The 24,668-nt window shown below is 38.1% G+C and overlaps 1 protein-coding gene across 3 annotated transcripts in view; it reads left to right on the top strand.

Annotated features, from left to right (window-relative positions):
- EPS15 (epidermal growth factor receptor pathway substrate 15) overlaps window positions 1-24,668 on the top strand; it is a 164,956-nt gene that overhangs the window by 128,724 nt on the left and 11,564 nt on the right. The window contains exon 22 of one of the 3 annotated variants that reach the window (XM_067726096.1): window positions 11,401-11,600. The exons of the other annotated variants lie outside the window; for them this stretch is intronic. Coding sequence (XP_067582197.1) covers window positions 11,401-11,585 — 185 coding nt within the window. The 3' untranslated portion in view covers window positions 11,586-11,600. Of the gene's footprint in view, window positions 1-11,400; window positions 11,601-24,668 lie in introns of those variants that run through there. 3 annotated transcript variants of the gene reach the window in all.

Below are 24,668 nucleotides of genomic sequence, written 5' to 3'. Positions count from 1 at the left end.
TAGATTCCATATATATGTGTTAGCATACGGTATTTGTCTTTCTCTTTCTGACTTACTTCACTCTGTATGACAGACTCTAGGTCCCTCCACCTCACTACAAATAACTCAATTTCATTGCTTTCCATGGCTGAATAATATTCCATTGTATATATGTGCCACACCTTCTTTATCCATTCATCTATCAATGGACACTTAGGTTGCTTCCATGTCCTGGCTATTGTAAACAGAGCTGCAGTGAACATTGTGGTACCTGACTCTTTTTGAATTATGGTTGTCTCAGGGTATATGCCCAGTAGTGGGATTGCTGGGTTGTATGGTGGTTCTATTTTTAGTTTTTTAAGGAACCTCCGTACTGTTCTCCATAGTGGCTGTATCAATTTACATTCCCACCAACAGTGCAGGACGGTGCCCTTTTCTCCACACCCTCTCCAGCATTTATTGTTTGTAGATTTTTTGATGATGGCCATTCTGACTGGTGTGAGGTGATACCTCATTGCAATTTTGATTTGCATTTTTCTAATGATTACTGATGTTAAGCATCCTTTCATGTGTTTGCTGGTGACCTGTATATCTTCTTTGGAGAAATGTCTATTTAGATCTTCTGCCCATTTTTGGATTGAGTTGGTTGTTCTTTTGATATTGAGCTGCATGAGCTCCTTGTATACTTTGAAGATTAATCCTTTGTCCATTGATTCGTTTGCAAACATTTTCTCCCATTCTGAAGGTTGTTTTTTCATCTTGTTTATGGTTTCCTTTGCTGTGCAAAAGCTTTGAAGTTTCATTAGGTCCCATTTGTTTATATTTGTTTTTATTTCCATTGCTCTAGGAGGTGGGTCAAAAACGATCTTGCTGTGATTTATGTCACAGAGTGTTCTATGTTTTCCTCTAAGAGATTTATAGTGTCTGGACTTACATTTAGGTTGTTGATGTATTTTGAGTTTATTTTTGTGTATGGTGTTAGGGAATGTTCTAATTTCATTCTTTTACATGTAGCTGTCCAGTTTTCCCAGCACCACTTATCAAAGAGGCTGTCTTTTCTCCATTGTATATTCTTGCCTCCTTTATCAAAAATAAGGTGACCATATGTGCATAGGTTTATCTCTGGGCTTTCTATCCTGTTCCATTGATCTATATTTCTCTTTTTGTGCCAGTACCCTACTGTCCTGATTACTGTAGCTTTATAGTATAGTCTGAAGTCCGGGAGTCTGATTCCTCCAGCTCCATTTTTCTTTCTCAAGATTGCTTTCGCTATTTGGGGTCTTTTTGTGTTTCCATACAAATTGTGAAATTTTTTGTTCTAGTTCTGTGAAAAATGCCATCGGTAGTTTGATAGGGATTGCACCGCATCTGTAGATTGCTTTGGACAGTACAGTTATTTTCACAATGTTGATTTTTCCAATCCAAGAACATGGTATTCTCTCTCCATCTGTTTGTATCATCTTTAATTTCTTTTTTTTTTTAAACGTCTTTATTGGGGTATAATTGCTTTACAATGGTGTGTTAGTTTCTGCTGTATAACAAAGTGAATCAGTTATACATATCATATTTTCCCATATCTCTTCCCTCTTGCGTCTCCCTCCCTACCCCCTTCCCTATCCCACCCCTCCAGGCGGTCACAACGCACCGAGCCGATATCCCTGTGCTATGCGGCTGCTTCCCACTAGCTATCTACCTTACGTTTGTTAGTGTATATATGTCCATGCCTATCTCTCGCCCTGTCACAGCGCACCCTTCCCCCTCCCCATATCCTCAAGTCCGTTCTCCAGTAGGTCTGTGTCTTTATTCCTGTCTTACCCCTAGGTTCTTCATGACGTTTTTTTTTCTTAAATTCCATATATATGTGTTAGCATATGGTATTTGTCTTTTTCTTTCTGACTTACTTCACTCAGTATGACAGACTCTAGGTCTACCCACCTCACTACAAATAACTCAATTTCGTTTCTTTTTATGGCTGAGTAATATTCCATTGTATATATGTGCCACATCTTCTTTATCCATTCATCCGATGATGGGCACTTAGGTTGTTTCCATCTCCGGGCTATTGTAAATAGAGCTGCAATGAACATTTTGGTACATGACTCTTTATGAATTTTGGTTTTCTCAGGGTATATGCCCAGTAGTGGGATTGCTGGGTCATATGGTAGTTCTATTTGTAGTTTTTTAAGGAACCTCCATACTGTTCTCCATAGTGGCTGAACCAATTCACATTCCCACCAGCAGTGCAAGAGTGTTCCCTTTTCTCCACACACTCTCCGGCATTTATTGTTTCTAGATTTTTTGATGATAGCCATTCAGACTGGTGTGAGATGATATCTCATTGTAGTTCTGATTTGCATTTCTCTAATGATTAATGATGTTGAGCATTCTTTCATGTGTTTGTTGGCAGTCTGTATATCTTCTTTGGAGAAATGTCTATTAGGTCTTCTGCCCATTTCTGGATTGGGTTGTTTGTTTTTTTGTTATTGAGTTGCATGAGCTGCTTGTAAATGTTGGAGATTAATCCTTTGTCAGTTGCTTCATTTGCAAATATTTTCTCCCATTCTGAGGGTTGTCTTTTGGTCTTGTTTATGGTTTCCTTTGCTGTGCAAAAGCTTTGAAGTTTCATTAGGTCCCATTTGTTTATTTTTGTTTTTATTTCCATTTCTCTAGGAGGTGGGTCAAAAAGGATCTTGCTGTGATTTATGTCATAGAGTGTTCTGCCTATGTTTTCCTCTAAGAGTTTGATAGTTTCTGGCCTTACATTTAGGTCTTTAATCCATTTTGAGCTTATTTTTGTGTATGGTATTAGGGAGTGATCTAATCTCATACTTTTACATGTACCTGTCCAGTTTTCCCAGCACCACTTATTGAAGAGGCTGTCCTTTCTCCACTGTACATTCCTGCCTCCTTTATCAAAGATAAGGTGTCCATATGTGTGTGGGTTTATCTCTGGGCTTTCTGTCCTGTTCCATTGATCTATATTTCTGTTTTTGTGCCAGTACCATACTGTCTTGATTACTGTAGCTTTGTAGTATAGTCTGAAGTCAGGGAGCCTGATTCCTCCAGCTCCGTTTTTCGTTCTTAAAATTGCTTTGGCTATTCGGGGTCTTTTGTGTTTCCATACAAATTATGAAATTTTTTCTTCTAGTTCTGTTAAAAATGCCAGTGGTAGTTTGATAGGGATTGCATTGAATCTATAGATTGCTTTGGGTAGTAGAGTCATTTTCACAATGTTGATTCTTCCAATCCAAGGATATGGTATATCTCTCCATCTATTTGTATCATCTTTAATTTCTTTCATCAGTGTCTTATAATTTTCTGCATACAGGTCTTTTGTCTCCTTAGGTAGGTTTATTCCTAGATATTTTATTCTTTTTGTTGCAATGGTAAATGGGAGTGTTTTCTTGATTTCACTTTCAGATTTTTCTTCATTAGTGTATAGGAATGCAAGAGATTTCTGTGCATTAATTTTGTATCCTGCTACTTTACCACATTCAGTGATTAGCTCTAGTAGTTTTCTTGTAACTTCTTTAGGATTCTCTATGTATAGTATCATGTCATCTGCAAACAGTGACAGCCTTACACCTTCATTTCTGATTTGGATTCCTTTTATTTCTTTTCCTTCTCTGATTGCCGTGGCTAAAACTCCCAAAACTATGTTGAATAATAGTGGTGAGAGTGGACAACCTTGTCTTGTTCCTGATCTTAGAGGAAATGCTTTCAGTTTTTCACCATTGAGAAAGGTGTTGTCTGTGGGTTTGTCATATATGGCCTTTATGATGTTGAGGTAAGTTCCCTCTATGCCTACTTTCTGGAGGGTTTTTATCATAAATGGGTGTTGATTTTTGTCAAAAGCTTTTTCTGCATGTATTGAGATGATCATATGGTATTTCTCCTTCAGTTTGCTAATATGGTTTATCACATTGATTGATTTGCATATACTGAAGAATCCTTGCATTCCTGTGATAAACCCCACTTGATCATGGTGTATGATCCTTTTAATGTGTTTTTGGATTCTGTTTGCTAGTATTTTGTTGAGAATTTTTGAATCTCTGTTCATCAGTGACATTGGCCTGTAATTATCCTTCTTTGTGACATCTTTGTCTGGTTTTGGTATCACAGTGATGGTGGCCTCGTAGGATGAGTTTGGGAGTGTTCCTCTTCCATATTTTGGAAGAGTTTGAGAAGGATAGGTGTTAACTCTTCTCTAAATGTTTGATGGAATTAGCCTGTGAAGCCATCTGGTCCTGGGCTTTTGTCTGTTGGAAGATTTTTAATCACAGTCTCAATTTCAGTGCTTGTGATTGGTCTGTTTATATTTTCTATTTCTTCCTGGTTCAGTCTCGGAAGGTTGTGCTTTTCTAAGAATTTGTCCATTTCTTCCACGTTGTCCAATTTATTGGCATAGAGTTGCTTGTAGTAATCTCTCATGATCCTTTGTATTTCTGCAGTGTCAGTTGTTACTTCTCCTTTTTCATTTCCAACTCCGTTGATTTGAGTCTTCTCCCTTTTTTTCTTGATGAGTCTGGCTAATGGTTTATCAATTTTGTTTATCTTCTCAAAGAACCTGCTTTTAGTTTTATTGATCATTGCTATTGTTTCCTTCATTTCTTTTTCATTTATTTCTGATCTGATCTTTATGATTTCTTTCCTTCTGCTAACTTTGGGGGTTTTGTGTTCTTCTTTCGCTAATTGCTTTAGGTGTAAGGTTAGGTTGTTTATTTGAGATGTTTCTTTTTTCTTGAGGTAGGATTGTACTGCTATAAACCTCCCTCATAGAACTGCTTTTGCTGCATCCCATAGGTTTTGGGTCGTCATGTTTTCATTGTCATTTGTTTGTCGGTACTTTTTGATTTCCTCTTTGATTTCTTCAGTGATCTCTTGGTTATGTAGTAGTGTATTGTTTAGCCTCCATGTGTTTGTATTTTTTACAGAATTTTTCCTGTAATTGATATCTACTCTCATAGCGTTGTGGTCAGAAAAGATACTTGATACGACTTCAGTTTTCTTAAATTTACCAAGGCTTGATTTGTGACCCAAGATATGATCTATCCTGGAGAATGTTCCATGAGCACTTGAGAAGGTGTATTCTGTTGTTTTTGGATAGAATGTCCTATAAATATCAATTAAGTCCATCTTGTTTAATGTATCACTTAAAACTTGTGTTTCCTTATTTATTTTCATTTCGGGTGATCTGTCCATTGGTGAAAGTGGGGTGTTAAAAGTCCCCTGCTATGATTGTGTTACTGTCAATTTCCCCTTTTATGTCTGTTAGCATTTGCCTTATGTATTGTGGTGCTCCTATGGTTGGGTGCATAAATATTTACAATTGTTATATCTTCTTCTTGGATTGATCACTTGGTCATTATGTAGTGTCCTTCTTTGTCTGTTTTACTGGTTTTTATTTAAAGTCTATTTTGTCTGATATGAGAATTGCTACTCCAGCTTTCTTTTGGTTTCCATTTGCATGGGATATCTTTTTCCATCCCCTCATTTTCAGTCTGTACTGTGTCCCTTGTAGACAGCATATATATGGATCTTGTTTTTGTATCCATTGAGCCAGTCTGTTTCTTTTGGTTGGAGCATTTAATCCATTTACATTTAAGGTAGTTATGGATATGTATGTTCCTATTCCCATTTTCTTAATTGGTTTGGGTTTGTTATTGTACGTTTTTTCCTTCTCTTTTGTTTCCTGTCTAGAGAAGTTCCTTTAGCATTTGTTGTAAAGGTGGTTTGGTGGTTCTGAATTCTCTTAGCTTTTGCTTGTCTGTAAAGGTTTTATTGCTCGGTTGAATCTGAATGAGATCCTTGCTGGGTAGAGTAATCTTGGTTTTAGGTTTTTCCCTTTCATCACTTTAAATATGTCCTGCCACTCCCTTCTGGCTTGCAGAGTTTCTGCTGAAAGATCAGCTGTTAACCTGATGGGGATTCCCTTGTGTGTTATTTGTTGCTTTTCCCTTGCTGCTTTTAATATTTTTTCTTTGTATTTAATTTTTGATAGTTTGATTAATATGTGACTTGGCATGTTTCTCCTGCATTTAATCCTGTGTGGGACTCTCTGCACTTCCTGGACTTGATTGACTATTGCCTTTCCCATATTAGGGAAGTTTTCAACTATAATCTCTTCCAATATTTTCTCAGTCCCTTTCTTTTTCTCTTCTTCTTCTGTGACCCCTATAATTCGAACATTGGTGCAGTTAATGTTGTCCCAGAAGTCTGTCCTCCATTCTTTTCATTCTTTTTTCTTTATTCTGCTCTGTGGTAGTTACTTCCACTATTTTATCTTCCAGGTCACTTATCCAGTCTTCTGCCTCAGTTATTCTGCTATTGATTCCTTCTAGAGAATTTTTTATTTCATTTATTGTGTGGTTCATCATTGTTTCTTTGCCCTTTAGTTCTTCTAGGTCCTTGTTAAATGTTTCTTGTATTTTCTCCATTCTGTGTCCAACATTTTGGATCATCTTTACTATCATTACTCTGAATTCTTTTTCAGGTAGACTGCCTATTTGCTCTTCAATTGTTTGGTCTGGTGGGTTTTTACCTTCCTCCTTCATCTGCTGTGTATTTCTCTGTCTTCTCATTTTGCTTAACTTACTGTGTTTGGGGTCTCCTTTTCACAGGCTGCACGTTTGTAGTTTCCATTGTTTTTGGTGTCTGTCCCCAGTGGCTAAAGTTGGTTCAGTGGGTTATGTAGGCTTCCTGGTGGAGGGGACTGGTGCCTGTGTTCTGGTGGATGAGGCTGGATCTTGTCTTTCTGGTGGGCAGGTCCACGTCTGGTGGTGTGTTTTGGGGTGTCTGTGGCCTTATTATGATTTTAGGCAGCCTCTCTGCTAGTGGGTGGGGTTGTGTTCCTGTCTTGCTAGTTGTTTGGCATGTGGTGTCCAGCACTGTAGCTTGCTGGTTGTTGAGTGGAGCTTGGTCTTACCGTTGAGATGGAGATCTCTGGGAGAGCTTTCGCTGTTTTATATTATGTGGAGCCAGGAGGAGTCTGGTGGACCAGTGTCCTGAACTCGGCTCTCCCATCTCAGAGGTACAGGTCTGATGCCCGGCCGGAGCACCAAGATCCTGTTAGCCACATGGCTCAGAAGAAAAGGGAGGAAAAAAAGAACCAAAGAAAGAAAAATAAAATAAAGTTATTAAAATAAAAAATTATTAGTAATAAAAAAATTAAAAAGTAATTTAAAAAAAGAAGGAAGAGAGCCACCAAACCAAAAAACAAATACACCAATGATAACCAGTGCTAAAAACTATACTAAAAAAACAAACAAACAAACAGAAATCAGACAGAACCCTAGGACAAATGGTAATAGCAAATGTATACAAACAAAATCACACAAAGAAGCATACACATACTCACAGAAAGAGAAAAAGGAAAAATATATATATATTTATATATATAAAAAGAAATAAAGGAAGAGAGCAACCAAATCAATCAACAAATCTACCAATAATAAACTCTAAATACTAAAGTAAGGTAAATATAAAACCAAAAACAAATTAGATGCAGAAAGCCAACCCCAAGTCTACAGTTGCTCCCAAAGACCACTGCCTCAATTTTGGGATTATTCGTTGTCTGTTCAGGCATTCCAGAGATGCAGGGTACATCAAGGTGATCGTGGAGATTTAATTTGCTGCTCCTGAGGCTGCTGGGAGAGATTTCCCTTTCATTTCTTTGTTCTCACAGCTCCTGGGGTTCAGCTTTGGATTTGGCCCGGCCTCTGCGTGTAGGTCACCTGAGGGCGTCTATTCTTTGCTCAGACAGGACGGGGTTAAAGTAGCAGCTAATTAGGGGGCTCAGGCTCACTCAGGCCGGGGGTGGGGCAGGGAGGGAGGGGTACGGAATGCAGGGCGAGCCTGCAGCGGCAGAGGTGGGAGTGACATTGCAACAGCCTGAGGCATGCTGTGTGTTCTCCCGGGGAAGTTGTCCCTGGATCATGGGACCCTGCAGTGGTGGGCTGCACAGGCTCCTGGGAGGGTAGGTGTGGATAGTGACCTGTGCTTGCACACAGGCTTCTTGGTGTCGGCAGCAGCAGCCTTAGCATCTCATGCCTGTCTCTTGGGTCCGTGCTGATAGACGCGGCTAGTGCCCGTCTCTGGAGTTTGTTTAGGTGGTGCTCTGCATCCCCTCTCCTCCGGCACCCCACAACAATGGTCTCTTGCCTCTTAGGCAGATCCAGACTTTTTCCTGGACTCCCTCCTGGCTAGCTGTGGCGCACTAGCCCCCTTCAGGTGTGTTCACGCAGCCAACCCCAGTTCTCTCCCTGGGATCTGACCCCTGAAGCCCGAGCCTCAGCTCCCAGCCCCCACCCGTCCTGGTGGGTGAGCAGACAAGCCACTCAGGCTGGTGAGTGTTGGTTGGCACCGATCCTCTGTGCGGGAATCTCTCCGCTTTGCCCTCTGCACCCCTGTTGCTGCGCTCTCCTCCATGGCTCCGAAGCTTCGCCCCCGACCACCCCCCATCTCTGCCATTGAAGGGACTTCCTAGTGTGTGGAAACTTTTCCTCCTTCACAGCTCCCTCACAGAGGTGCAGGTCCCATCCCTATTCTTTTGTCTGTGTTTCTTCTTCTTTCTTTTGCCCTACCTAGGTATGTGGGGAGTTTCTTGCCTTTTGGGAAGTCTGAAGTCTTCTACCAGCGTTCAGTGGGTGTTCTGTAGGAGTTGTTCCACATTTAGATGTATTTCTGATGTATTCGTGGGGAGGAAGGTGATCTCCACGTCTTACTCCTCCGCCATCTTGAAGGTCTCCTATCCATTTATCCTTTTAGTAACCTTTTAAATAATATTCCCATTTTAAAAATCAGGAAACTGAAGACCAGAACATTAAGTAACTTGATCAAGATTTACAGTTTACTAGATTTGAACCAGGTAAAACCAAGGTTCAAACCTAAATATGAAAGAGTTTAAAAGCTTTTTCAACTAAGTAACTGTTTCTTTCTCACTGTTCATTTGGAAATAAAATAGACCAGCTGTTGGGTAGGAGAGCAGGGAATTAGGGGGAAATAGACTCAAACATGTAAATACTTCAAAAATAATGGCTTATTTTTCCAGATGAAAATAGAGTGAGTTATTCAGTACAGAAATTTGCTGATTGTGACAAATTGAGTATTATGAGTGTAAAGAAAGGTAAGTAGAAATGCCTTCACAGTTTGGATTTCTTGTGCAAATTGTAACAAGATGAGATTTAACAGTGTGAATTATTTGTTTTCAGCTTGAAAATTAACTTCCAACAGGAGCAGCTAGAAGAAGGAATGTAAAAAAGCAGATATGTAGAAAATAAGATTTAATGTAGTGCTGGGTTTTGATTTCAACCAAAATTTAGAGTGACAGCAAATAAGATTTTTAAAAGACTTATTGTAATAAAAGTTATTAAATTATATCTTTTTAAAATACATGTGCTCTTTTAGATTCTCATTATTGAAATGCTGAATTAATATCTTGCTAGGGATGTTATATGATTAGAAAGTATAACCGAAGAGAATAAAATGAGAGGTTAATACATTTTAATTAACTCTTGATTGCCCACAGGAAAGAATGGTAAGTGCCATGAGAATTCATTAAAGCTGCAAAAATTTAAAGGAAAGGGAGATTGCCTCCATTTAGGGCAAGTCATAAATGTTTTCAGAGCAGAAGGTGGCCTTTGTGGTTTACCTTGAAAGAATGGGCTACATAAGTAGATATGGAGAGTAGTAAAGAAAGCGAAGAGAGTAACATGAGCAAGGAATGGAGGTAGGACATATAGGACATGTTCAAAGAAAAACAGACATTTTGATAAAGCTTATTTATAGATAGAGGAATAGGTTAAGGCTGAAATGGTCGATTGCCATCTCACTGTAGGTTTCTATTGCCTTTGTTGGTCTCATCTTTCAGTTCCAGTTCCTAGCTTGTTTCCTGTAAAGTGGTAGAGTAAAGGACTATAATAGCCTGGAAGGGGGCTAAGGTTTGTTGTTGTTTATCATCATAGGAAAAGATACCATTTATTGAGCACTTACTTAGTTCTGGCACTCCATGTGCTAACCATTTTCCTGTATTTGGTCTCGTTTAATTCTCACAGCAACTACCTGAGAAAACTTGTATTATGTTTATTGTACAGACAAGGAAAATCAAGAAATGGAGAGATGAAGCCAGTTCACAAGGTTAAAGAAGTAGTAACAGATTGACTCACATTCAGATGTTGTCTCTGGTGTTCCACCAGCCTCTTTGGTCATTCCTTCTGTCTCCTTTGCTGATTCTTCCTCTTTTCCCCAACTTCTTTATGTTGTGTTGCTCTAGGTGTCAGGCTGTGGACTTCTTTTCTTCTCTGTCTCTACTCCTTGGGGATCTCATCTAGTGTCATGGTTTTACATACTCTCTATATGCTGATTTTTAACTCTAGCCACATTTTTCCCCTGAACTCTAGACTCATATATCCAACTACTATCCATATCTCCACTCAAATAGCTCATAGATATATCTAACACAACATGTCTAACACCAGACACCTAATCTTCCTCCCCAAACCTGCTTCTCTTGAACCTTTCCCCATCTTAATTAATGGTAATTTCATCTTTAACACTGCTAAGACCTAAAGCCTTAGAATCATCCTTGGTTCTTTTTTTCCTCTTACTCTGTCTCTAATGTATCAGGAAGTCTTCTTGACTTCCTGCCAGGTTCTACCTTCAAATTATGTACAATAAAAACTTTACAATGGCCTAAACCTTTCTAATAATATCTCATCATTATTCCCTTTACTCGCTCTGCTCCAGCCACAGTGACCTTCTTACTATTGCTCAAAAAACAGGCTCATGAACCTTAGGCCCTTTGCTGTTCCCCATTCCTAGGATGATTTTTCTTCATATAGCCACATGATGATCTCCATAACCTCTAACAAATCTTTGCCAAAATGTCACCTTCTCATCTAGCCCAGCACTCACACCGTATTGTTCCCTACTCTTTCTTATTTTATTTTGGCTTATTACTTTCCAGCGTACTATATAAATTACTTTGTTTTTCTCTTATCTGTCTCCTCCTCCTCCTCCCACTAGATTTTGAGGTCCACAGGAACTTAACTTTTTATTCACTGATGTATCCCAAGAACTTTAAACCATACCTGAGTACATAGTATTACTTAATGAATGGGTGAATCAATTACTGTCCTCACAGAGCATGTAAAAGGAGCTCAGTGGATGAGAATCTTTGTAGGGGGAGGGACACGTTGTTTATTTTTTCTGATAAGTGGGGTTTTTTTTTTAACATTGTGGTAAAATATACATGACATAAAATTTACCATTTTAAACATTTTTAAGTATACAGTTAGTGGTATTAAGTACCTTCACATTGTTGTGCAACCATTACATTCATCTATCTCCAGAACTTTTTTCATCTTCTAAAACTGAAACTCTGTACCAGTTAAACAAGAACTCCCCATTTCCCCTTCCCACCAGGCCCTGGCAACCACCATTTGCTTACTGTGTTTATGAATTTGACTACTCTAGGTACCTCACGTAAGTGGAATCATATAGTATTTGTCTTTTTGTGTATTGGGCTTATTTCACTTGGCGTAATTTCCTCAAGGTTCATCCATGTTGTAACATGTACCAGAATTTCCTTCGTTTTTAAGACTGAATAATATTCTGTTGTATGAATATACCATGTTTTGTTTGTCTATTCATCCATCAATAGACACTTGGGTTGCTTCCACATTTTGACTATTGTGAATAATGCTCCTATTCATATGAGTGTACAAATACCTATTCAAGTCCCTGGTTTTAGTTCTTTTGGGTATATACCAAGAATTGCTAGATTATATGGTAATTCTATTTTTGATTTTTTGAGAAGCCACTGTACTGTTTTCCATGCCTTACTATTTTACATTCCCATCAGTGGTGCACAAGGGTTCCAAGTTCTTTACATTCTTGCCAACACTAACTACTTTCTGGTTTTTTGATAATAGCTGTTTTAATGGGTGTGAAGTGGCAGCTCATTAATTTGATTTGCATTTCCCTAATGATTAGTGATTTTGATCCTTTTGTGTGCATATTGGCCACTTGTATATCTTTGAAGAAATGTCTGTTCAGGTACTTGGCACATTTTTAAAAATCAGTTGTTTGTTTTTTTGTTGTTGCATTGTAGGAGTTCTTTATATACTCTGGGTATCAACCCCTTAGGAGACATATGATTTGCAAATATTTTCTCCCATATCATAGGTTGCCTTTTCATTCTGTTGATACTGTCTGTTGGTTCACAAAACTTTTTAATTATGATGTAGTCCAGTTTATCTACTTTTTCTTTTGTTGCCTATGCTTTTAGTGTCCTATCCAAGAAAGTATTGCTAAATCCAATGTTGTGAAACTTTCGCTTAAGTTTTCTTCTAAGAGTTTTTAGTTTTAGATCTTACATTTAGGTCTTTGATCCATTTTGAGTTAGTTTTACTTCATTCTTTTTCATGTGGATATCCAGTGTTCCCAACACCACTTGTCCTTTCCCCACTGAGTGGTCTTGACATATTTGTAGAAAATCATTTGACTGTACATACAGGGGTTTATTTCTGGGCTCTCTGTTCTGTTCCATTGACCTAAATGTCTTAAGGCTAGTACTGTTTTGATTATGATAGCTTTGTAATAAGTTTTGAAATCAGAAAGTTTGAGACCTGTAACTTTGTTATTCTTCTTCAAGAATGTTTTTGCTCTTCAGGGTTCCCTGAGATTCCATATGAATTTGAGGATGAATTTTCTATTTCTGCAAACAAATGTCATAGGGATTTTCACAGTGATTACATTGAATTCTATGGATTGCTTTGGATAGTATTAATGTCTTAACAATACGAAGTCTTCCAATCCATGAATGTGGGCCGTTTTTCCATTTATCTGTATCTACATTCTTTCAGAATGCTTTTTTTTTTTTTTTTTTTTTTTGGCGGTATGTAGGCCTCTCACTGTTGCGGCCCTCCCATTGCGGAGCACAGGCTCCGGACGCGCAGGCTCAGTGGCCATGGCTCACGGGCCCAGCCTCTCCCCGGCATGTGGGATCTTCCTGGACCGGGGCACGAACCCGTGTCCCCTGCATCAGCAGGCGGACTTTCAACCACTGCGCCACCAGGGAAGCCCCAGAATGTTTTATAGTTGTCAGTATACGTGTCCTCCTTGGCTAATTCCTAAGTATTTTATTCTTTTTGATGCTATTGTAAATGACATTGTTTTCTTAATTTCCTTTACAGATTGTTCGGATTATCAGTGTATGGAAATGCTATTGATTTTTTGTTCATTGATTTTGTATCCTGCTACCTTGTTCAAGTCATTTATTCTAAACACGTTTTTTGTTTGTTTGTTTGTTTGTAGAATCTTTAGGGTTTTCTGCATGTAAGATCATGTCGTCTGCAAACAGAGATAATTTTACTTCTTCCTTTCCAGTTTGGATGCCTTTTTTTTCCCCCTTGCCTAATTGCTCTGGCTAGGATTTCTATGTTGAAAAGAAGTGGTGAAGGTGAGCATCCTTGTCTTGTTAAAAATTTTAGAAAAAAAGCTTTCAGTCTCTCACCATTGGTATGATGTTCAGTGTTGGCTTTTCATATATGGTCTTTATTATGTTGAAGTAGTTTTCTTCTTTTCCTAGTTTGCTCAATGTTTTATCATGAAAGGATTTTGAATTTTGTCAATTGCTTTTTCTGCATCAATTGAGATGATCACATGGCTTTTTTTTCCCTTCATTCTGTTAATGTGATGTATTACATTAGTTGATTTTCCTATGTTGAACCATCTTTACATACAGAATGAGAGCCTGTAGCTTCCTTACCAGTGATCTAACTGACATCGTGATTTGAATGAGGATCTTAGAACTAAAACTCTTTAGAATTGAATGGGCTTCGTGTTAGTGGTGTCTGGGGCTGAGTTATACAGACTTTCCACAGACTCAGAAATATCAGAGGTCTGAACGTTCTTTCTCTTTCTTCTTTTGTTTTCAAAGCTATATACAAGGTCATCCAAACTTTGTTTTTGCATTTTTCTCATTTAATCTTTAAAATGGTTATATGAGACAGGTGCTATTTTCTTTCTCACTTTAATAATGAGGAAAATGAGACTCTGACCAAGCAGTTTGCCCAAGATCACAATAACTGTAGCAATGCTCAGTTTCTAATCCATGTCTTATTTCAGAGCTCATGCTGTTAATCACTTTGTTACCATGCCTCTGCCTTATATCTTCTCATCCAGTTCTGACAATACAAAAATTGGCATAGGGTGATGCCACAGATTTTTTTCTCTCTCAAACTTACATTACTGCCTTTGTTAGAGCAGAAGGAACCTTAGACATGCTATGGACCAGAGTTTTCACATTATCTTCCACGAAACCAGCTTCCAGAGAAGTCTTCAGGGAATTGGTAGAACCTAGTTTCATTATTTTTTAAGTATCTTTGAATTTTTAAAAACTGCAAGTTAATTAGGTATATGCATTCATATCTGTTACAAACCAGATTTTAACATATTGGAATGCACTGGTGCTTTAAAGAACTATCAAGTTAAGTGGTTTTTGTGCAAACCTCTGAGTAAACATTTATTTAAACCACCCTGAGATTACGAGACTGTTGTTCAAAAGTGTATATTATAGCTACTTTCTTGGATGAATTATGTTTTTCAAATAAAGCAACCAAAACCAAGTACAGAAATAAGTTTGATCCCTGACTTTAAACATTTGTGTTAATCAAAATTGCTTCATTGTTGCTGTGATAAATAAATGTTATAAATTTGAACTTAAAAATGAATTTAAAGGGCTTCCCTGGTGGCGCAGTTGTTACGAATCCACCTGCCAATGCAGGGGACACAGGTTCAAGCCCTGGTCTGGGAAGATCCCACATGCCGTGGAGCATCTAAGCCCGTGTGCCGCAACTACTGAGCCTGCACTCTAGAGCCCACGAGCCACAACTACTGAAGCGCAAGTGCCTAGGGCCCATGCTCCGCAACAAGAGAAGACACCGCAATGAGAAGGAAGTTCAAAGTTAGTTACAATATGGAATATGAAACTGTTACCAATGAACTTTTCATACTCTGTTAAACTCCATTAGTCTTTCTTCCACATTGAATGAACTTTTTATCCATATATGATTTTGTAACATGCATTGATCATTTGGAATTGGTTCACTGAGTTATGCATGTCTTCCAAATGTTGACACATTTCATTATAAATAGTTTCTTAAATCATCCTTATTGATATCACCATCCATCTCATGAGTGTCTTTTAAGTATTGGTATAATGTTAAGCTTACAAGGCAGATAATACTTTCCAAGGTTCCAGTTTTTACTTGAAAGCTTCAATTTTCATCATCTGCAACAAATACTTTCAGTTGTTTTCCTTAAAGTGACAGATACACTTTATTTAGGAAGAAGTGTTGCCCAATACCTAAATCTGAATAACCATTGTTATCTGTCACTTCTTGCAAGTAAAAATGGTGTTCCATGAAAAAAGCAGCTGGTTCACCTTGTTTCTCAGACCATCATATAAGTGCTTTTCCTCCTCATAACTGATTATACTTTGGTACTCAGCAGAAGTGCTTTGTGTGTATTTCTAATTTTGTCTTCCATAGTTTTTAAAAGAACCTAAGGGTCGCCATTTATTTTAAATCAATAGTTTTTATTGATTCATCAAGGACAGATGTTCATAAGTGCAACTGGCCTTTTTATCCCCCTGCGAGTTTGTGAGGGTGAACAGTACAGTTGCTACCAGCCAGTACAGTTTGGTGCTGCTGCCTTGATTCCCACTAAAGCACCCACCACTTTTTTTTTTAACCCACCACTGGTTTTGCAACATTGTTGCAGATAATACAGTGAGAAAGATAAATAACATCTTCATATTCTGAAAGTAGTTTTGACCTTACAGACCTCCCTTAAGGGGCCTTGGGGGACTTTTGGAGTGCTTGGACCACACTTTGAGAACTGCTGATCTAATATATTCTAAAACATTTTCCTGTTGCCCTATACTGCGCTGGTCTCTGTTCCCTCAGGCCAGTTTGCTCCCAGGAGGTATCTGGGACAGATGTCTCCTTTTATTCAGAACAAGAGCAAGAGAAATAATCTCAGTGTTCTGGAGAAAAAACTGAAGAGCGAGGCTATCTTTTTAGTCCCATATTTAGGCTGGTGCTTCTGCTCTTCTCTTAATACACACTTCCTGTGGTGGTGTTGTCTGGTTCTGTGCCTTCAACTACATCCTGTTTCCTGATGACTCCTAGATTTTGTCCTCTATGCCTGAACTCTCTCCTGAACTTCCAGTACTTTCAAGTTGCCTGCTGGATATTTCTCCTTAGGTGTCAAGCTCAACAATGCTTAAAGTTAATAGTCACCTTTTCCAATTAGTCTCTCCTTCAAAGTATAGTATAAACAATAACAAAGAGCCAAGCTTTACCTCCTTCTACATTCTACTTTATGTACTAATGACACTATTATTGGCCCTCAGCCAATCATCCTAGACTTTTTCTCTATCATTCCTCATCTCCCATAAATTGCCAAGTCTTGTTCTTTTACCCGCAATTGGACTCTGATTGTCTGTTCCTCATTATACTCAGCTTTGTTTGGGTCCTCATCATGTTTTACCTGGACTATGATATCAAGTCTCCTCCAGTCTCTTTACCTGCTGGTCTTGCATGACTGCCAGAATTGTCTTTGTTAACATTTGATCATATTACTAACCACAAATCTAATCACTAGCCTCGTGCTCCAAATATATGTGTGTGGATATATATATAACTTTTTATTACTTATATTTATATGCTATTTATATTGTAAACATTTATATATCATATATTATTATATATTTTTTAATATATTGTCTGTTATATTATTTATGTGTGTGTGTGTGTATATATATATATATATACATATATATATATATATTTGATGGTCTTTTACTTAATGTGTCACAGATATATGTCTGAAAGTAAAGTTGTCCACCTTATGAAATGTAAAACAATACTAAACATCTGGATATCCCATCTCTGCTCATAGCACTACCATCTACTCAGTTGCCCAAGCAGAGACCTGCAAGTCATCCCAGGTTGCATTCCTACTCTCCCATCCCAGAACTTTCGACACATAGCAAAGGCTTACAGATTGACTGCTGAAAAAATGAATAAATCATTTGTCTCAAATCTGCTACATTGTCATAAGATTTTGAATTCAATGGAAACATAAACAGTCTAGAGAGGAGTTGTCATCCATAGGACATGGATGCTTGAGTCCAGCTGCCTGAACTTACTCAGATAACAGTGCTAGTTCCTTAGGTTTTCTAAGTCTCAGTTTCCTAAAGTATTTATTGTGGTTCCTGTCGTAGTAAATGGTAGTTGTTGTTATTGCTGTTACTGCTTTTTAGTTTAATGGTTTCCAAATGCAGACTAGTTACTTGTAATATACTCTTCATTAGTTCCAAATGAAATAGAGACAAGGGAGAGGGAGAGAGTGAGAGTGTGTGTGTGTGTGTGTGTGTGTGTGTGTGTGTTTGTGTCGTCAGCTCTTTTCCTGGAAATGATTCTTTTAGTCTACAATTGTTTTCTCTTCTCTTTAGTTTTTTAAGTTCTTTTTGTTTGACAAATGAAAGCTGGACTTTTTTTTTTTTTTAGTTTTCATGGTTAAGTTGTTAAATATGTGTTTTCCCCCAACTTATATATAGGCTCTTAACATACTTATTTAGTTTACTTGTTCATAAACTCAACATCTGAAAACCACGGAGCCTCAGAGAGGTGGCATTACGTACCCAAGGTCACAAACACAGGACATTTACCTTCCTTACTCACACCTCTATACCCCTGTCCTTTTTCACCGGGAAATTTAGTCAGCAAAAAGATTAATCCCACAGAACAGGAGAATTGTAAGCTTTCAAAATAAATTAGAAACATAAGGGTAAATTTTTGTTATTAAAAATTAATCACTCTACACCTACCTTTAAAATATTGTAGTTATGATAGTAATAGAAGGACGTTAATTTTTTTTTTTTTTTTTTTTTTTTTTTTTTTTGCGGTACGCAGGCCTCTCACTGTTGTGGCCTCTCCCGTTGCGGAGCACAGGCTCCAGACGGGCAGGCTCAGCGGCCATGGCTCACGGGCCCAGCCTCTCTGCGGCATGTGGGATCTTCCCAGACTGGGGCACGAGCCTGTGTCCCCTGCATCGGCAGGCGGACTCTCAACCACTGTGCCACCAGGGAAGCCCCCAGGACGTTAAATATTTTTAATATTTTGTCTCAATTATTTTAGCATTTCCTCCTGGTGATAGACACATTGCAGACAAATAAAGAAAACTAAAGAAAGCAAATTCAGGTCACTCAGTTTCTACATATATTTTATTTTGACTTGTAAATGTTCTTTTTACGCTTCATTATAAATGAGATTAGCTGTGGTGCCAGAAAATTTTTGCATGGAATATTTTACTAACTCCTAACTGAGAAAATGCAGAATCTTTCCAATTCTTTTTTTTTCTTTGATAATCTCCTGTTATTTGCTACCAGCTACCTGTACAAATGAAAATTACATTGATGGTGACTATCAAGAATTTGAAGAATTCTTTTTTTGTATTTTTTAATTTTTTTGGCTGCACTGTGTGGCATGTGTGATCTTAGTTCCCTGACCAGGGATCGAACCCACACCCTCTGCAGTGGAAGCGAGGAGTCTGAACCTCTGGACCACCAGGGAAGTCCCTCCAGTTCTTAATTAAAGCTTTATAACATTCTGAGGATATAGAAGGGAACTCATGGTGTCCCCAGAGCATCTTTGACACCAGCATTAGTAAAATGCCAAGTAGGTCTTCGTTTTTACAGGCAATGACTCAGGCTAAGCATGCAGATGTTCATATATTTTACAATTCTTAGCCTCTGCTTTCTTTCATGTTTCTTCTCTAATTTTCTCCATTTCCACAAACCACAAGTCATGAATGTTTCTTCGAGACCACTTAATTTTGGAATGGAAAAATGTGTATGCATGAGCAGGTGTATATTTGGGTATAGTGAGTGTATATCTCTGTCTCCTCCCACCTCCTTTCTGTCCACAAGTAAAAGTGTGAAAGCTTTTTTGTAAAGTCTTTTTTGCCCCTTCCACATAAATCTAGGTGTTATTTCTCCTTTACTCTCTTTGAACTTTAACACTTACTGTGTAGCAGTTGTGTACATGTATATCACTCAGTTAAATCATGAGTTCCTTGAAGGTAGATGTTGTGTCTTATTTCCCCCTAAATCCCGAGTACCTAGGCTTAAACATAAAAGATGCTTACTAAATGTGAATGGATTAGTGGGTCAGTGAGTGAGTGAACTAATTGAAGACCAGCTTGAGAAAGTAGATCCTTTACTAATGACTATGATTCACGAGTATCTCTTGAAGGTTCTTTGTGAGCTTGAGCTTAATTATTTTATGGATTGTGCATGGGTCATGGAGAAAAAAAAGCGTTCTTCTTCCTCCCAGGATTCTCTGGTAGACAGCTGTTCTTTGGGATTATTTGTGAGCCTTAAGGTTTCCCTTATTCCTTGTTGGTCAGCTGGTTGTACTAAGAAATGTTATGGTATCTGTTTGGAATATCCTTAGTAACTAGATGGTTTCTGTCCTTTTTATCCTTTAATATTTTCAGCAAATATGAGTGTTCTTGACCTTGAGGATACAGTAGTGAACAAAACAAAGTTCCTGTCTTTTTTAGAGCTTATGTAAACAAATATATAACATGTCAGTTATGATGATTGCTATGAATTAAATGAGAGTAAAGGGGTAAAAAGTGATATGCCTAAAATGTAGCTTTATCATTCACACCTCACAAAAAATTATGTCAGCATAGTATGATCTCAAATAAGTAAGGAAAAAAATACCAGGGAAAAAAGCTGGTAAAGTATGATAAAATATTGGTATGGGTTCCTTCTTTCCTTGTCTCTCTTTCTTTCCTTTCTTTTAAATTGAAGTGTAATTGACGAGCATTATGTTAATTTCAGGTGTACAACATAATGATTCAACATTTGTGTGCATTGCAAAATGATCACCTCAATAAGTTTATTTACCATCTATCACCATACAAAGTTACAAATTTTTTTCCTTGTGATGAGAACTTTTTAAGATTTACTTTCTTAGCAACTTTCAAGTTTGCAATACAATATTACTAACTTTAGTCCCCATGCTGTACATTACATACCCATGACTTACTTATTTTATGACTGGCAGTTTGTACATTTTAACCCCTTCATCCATGTTGCCCATTCCTCAACCCCTCTCCTCAGAATTATTTCCGCTAATCAGATTATAGATGATATTTTTAAATTATGCTTTTATGTATTTCTCCAAAGTGATCATTACCTTTATTCTTGGGGAGAAGAGGGTGCTAATCAGATTACCTTTGCATTCAAAGTCTGATTCTGCTGACCCATGGCTCCTGTGTGCCTCAAGAAAAAGAAAGCCACGTACTGAGTTCCTCTCCCAGTATTTCTGTGACTCCTCAGCAGGTGTCTCACACATAATGTGAACAAGTTCATGCTCAGTGAGTCCTTCCAGTTTCTGGACAGGTCTCTGCTTCATATCAACCATGATCAATATCTGAGAAAGTTCTTTCCAAAGTCTTATTTTCCCAATTCAGGCAAAAGTGCTTTGTCATTCATCTAGGATACATTCCCCAGTGTTTGGACCAATGCTGAATTCATTTCTTATGATGAAGGACGTATAGAAAAACTCTGAGGAGACCTTCAAGATGGCAGAAGAGTAAGACATGGAGATCACCTTCCTCCCCACAAATACATCAGAAATACATCTACATGTGGAACAACTCCTACAGAACACATACTGAACGCTGGCAGAAGACTGCAGACTTCCCAAAAGCTGTGGGGCTGACAGGGTCTTTGTGCTCCAGCCAGGTGTCAGACCTGTGCCTCTAGGTGGGAGAGCCAAGTTCAGGACATTGGTCGACCAGAGACCTCCTGGCTCCACGTAATATCAAGTGACGAAAGCTCTCCCAGAGATCTCCATCTCTGGAGATCTCTGGGAGAGCTTTCGTCATTTGATATTGTGGAGCCAGGGCTCCACAATATATGTGGAAGGGGCAAAAAAGACTTTACAAAAAAGCTTTCACACTTTTACTTGTGGACAGAAAGGACCCAGCTCCACTCAACGACCAGCAAGCTACAGTGCTGGACACCCTATGCCAAACAACTAGCAAGACAGGAACGCAACCCCACCCATTAGCCTAAAATCACAGTAAGGTCACAGACACCCAAAAACACACACCGGACATGGTCCTGCCCACCAGAAAGACAAGGTCCAGCGTCATCCTCCAGAACACAGGCACCAGTCCCCTCCACCAGGAAGCCTACACAACCCACTGAACCAACCTTAGCCACTGGGGCAGACACCAAAAACAATGGGAACTACGAACCTGCAGCCTGTGAAAAGGCGACCACAAACACAGTAAGTTAAGCAAAATGAGAAGACAGAGAAAACACACAGCAGATGAAGGAGCAAGGAAAAAACCCACCAGACCAAACAAATGAAGAAACAAATAGGCAGTCTACCTGAGAAAGAATTCAGAGTAATGATAGTAAAGATGATCCAAAATCTTGGAAATAGAATGGAGAAAATACAAGAAATGTTTAACAAGGACCTAGAAGAACTAAAGAGCAAACAAACAATGATGAACCACACAATAAATGAAATTAAAAATTCTCTAGAAGGAATCAATAGCAGAGTAACTGAGGCAGAAGAACGGATAAGTGACCTGGAAGATAAAATAGTGAAAGTAACTACCGCAGAGCAGAATAAAGAAAAGAGAATGAAAAGAATTGAGGACAGTCTCAGAGACTTCTGGGACAACATTAAACACACCAGCATTTGAATTATAGGGGTCCCAGAAGAAGAAGAGAAAAAGAAAGGAACTGAGAAAATATTGGAAGACATTATACTTGAAGACTGCCCTAATATGGGAAAGGCAGTAGTCATTCAAGTTCAGGAGATGCAGAGTCCCACACAGGATAAATCCAAGGACAAACAGGCCAAGACACATATTAATCAAACTATCAAAAATTAAATACAAAGAAAAAATATTAGAAGCAGCAAGGGAAAAGCAACAAATAACACACAAGGGAATCCCCATCAGGTTAATAGCTGATCTTTCAGCAGAAACTCTGCAAGCCAGAAGGGAGTGGCAGGACATATTTAAAGTGATGAAAGGGAAAAACCTAAAACCAAGATTACTCTACCCAGCAAGGATCTCATTCAGATTCAACCGAGCAATTAAAACCTTTACAGACAAGCAAAAGCTAAGAGAATTCAGAACCACCAAACCACCTTTACAACAAATGCTAAAGGAACTTCTCTAGACAGGAAACAAAAGAGAAGGAAAAAACGTACAATAACAAACCCAAACCAATTAAGAAAATGGGAATAGGAACATACATATCCATAACTACCTTAAATGTAAATGGATTAAATGCTCCAACCAAAAGAAATAGACTGGCTCAATGGATACAAAAACAAGATCCATATATATGCTGTCTACAAGAGACCGACTTCAGACCAAGGGACACATACAGACTGAAAGTGAGGGGATGGAAAAAGATATTCCATGCAAATGGAAACCAAAAGAAAGCTGGAGTAGCAATTCTTATATCAGACAAAATAGACTTTAAATAAAGACCAGTAAAACAGACAAAAAAGGACACTACATAACGACCAAGTGATCAATCCAAGAAGAAGATATAACAATTGTAAATACTTATGCACCCAACATAGGAGCAGCACAATACATAAGGCAAATGCTAACAGCCATAAAAGGGGAAATCGACAGTAACACAATCATAGTAGGGGACTTTAACACCCCACTTTCACCAATGGACAGATCATCCAAAATGAAATTAAATAAGGAAACACAAGCATTAAACGACACATTAGACAAGATGGACTTAATTGATATTTATAGGACATTCTACCCAAAAACAACAGAATACACCTTCTCAAGTGCTCATGGAACATTCTCCAGGATAGATCATATCTTGGGTCACAAATCAAGCCTTGGTAAATTTAAGAAAACTGAAGTTGTATCAAGTATCTTTTCGACCACAACGCTATGAGAGTAGATATCAATTACAGGAAAAATTCTGTAAAAAATACAAGCACGTGGAGGCTAAACAATACGCTACTAAATAACCAAGAGATCACTGAAGAAATCAAAGAGGAAATCAAAAAATACCTAGAAACAAATGACAATGAAAACACGACGACCCAAAACCTATGGGATGCAGCAAAAGCAGTTCTAAGAGGGAAGTTTATAGCAGTACAATCCTACCTCAAGAAAAAAGAAGCATCTCAATTAAACAACCTAACCTTACACCTAAAGCAATTAGAGAAAGAAGAACACAAAACCCCCAAAGTTAGCAGAAGGAAAGAAATCATAAAGATCAGACCAGAAATAAATGAAAAAGAAATGAAGGAAATGACAGCAAAGATCAATAAAACTAATAGTTGGTTCTTTGAGGAGATAAACAAAATTGATAAACCATTAGCCCAACTCATCAAGAAAAAAAGAGAGAAGACTCAAATCAATAGAATTACAAACGAAAAGGAGAAGTAACAACGAGACACTGCAGAAATACAAAGGATCATGAGAGATTACTACAAGCAACTCTATGCCAATAAAATGGACAACCTGGAAGAAATGGACAAATTCTTAGAAAAGCACAACCTTCCGAGACTGAACCAGGAAGAAATAGAAAATATAAACAGGCCAATCACAAGCACTGAAATTGAGACTGTGATTAAAAATCTTCCAACAGACAAAAGCCCAGGATCAGATGGCTTCACAGGCGAATTCTCTCACACATTTAGAGAAGAGTTAACACCTATCCTTCTCAAGCTCTTCCACAATATAGCAGAGGTAGGAACACTCCTAAACACATTCTATGGGGCCACCATCACCATGATACCAAAACCAGACAAAGATGTCTCAAAGAAAGAAAGCTACAGGCCAATATCACTGATGAACATAGATGCAAAAATCCTCAACAAAATACTAGCAAACAGAATCCAACAACACATTAAAAGGATCATACACCATGATCAAGTGGGGTTTATCACAGGAAAGCGAGGATTCTTCAATATATGCAAATCAATCAGTGTGATAAACCATATTAACAAATTGAAGGAGGAAAACCATATTATTATCTCTCTATGACATAAATCACAGCAAGATCCTTTTTGACCCACCTCCTAGAGAAATGGAAATTAAAAAATATAAACAAATGGGACCTAATGAAACTTCAAAGCTTTTGCACAGCAAAGGAAACCATAAACAAGATGAAAAAATAACCCTCAGAATGGGAGAAAATGTTTGCAAATGTATCAACAGACAAAGGATTAATCTTCAAAATATACAAGCAGCTCATGCAGGTCAATATCAAAAAAACAAACAATGCAATCCAGAAATGGGCAGAAGACCTAAATAGACATTTCTCCAAAGAAGATATCCAGATTGCCAACAAACACATGAAAGGATGCTCAACATCAGTAATCATTAGAGAAATGCAAATCAAAATTGCAATGAGGTATCACCTCATACCAGTCAGAATGGCCATCATCAAAAAATCTACAAACAATAAATGCTGGAGAGGGTGTGGAGAAAAGGGCACCATCTTGCACTGTTGGTGGGAATGTAAATTGATACAGCCACTATGGAGAACAGTACGGAGGTTCCTTAAAAAACTAAAAATAGAACTACCATACGACCCA

This window comes from Pseudorca crassidens, chromosome 2, assembly GCF_039906515.1.
Source record: "Pseudorca crassidens isolate mPseCra1 chromosome 2, mPseCra1.hap1, whole genome shotgun sequence".
Lineage (NCBI taxonomy): Eukaryota > Metazoa > Chordata > Mammalia > Artiodactyla > Delphinidae > Pseudorca > Pseudorca crassidens.
The sequence above is the reverse complement of the archived record's forward strand: the minus strand, read 5'-3'. Positions and strand labels throughout refer to the sequence as shown.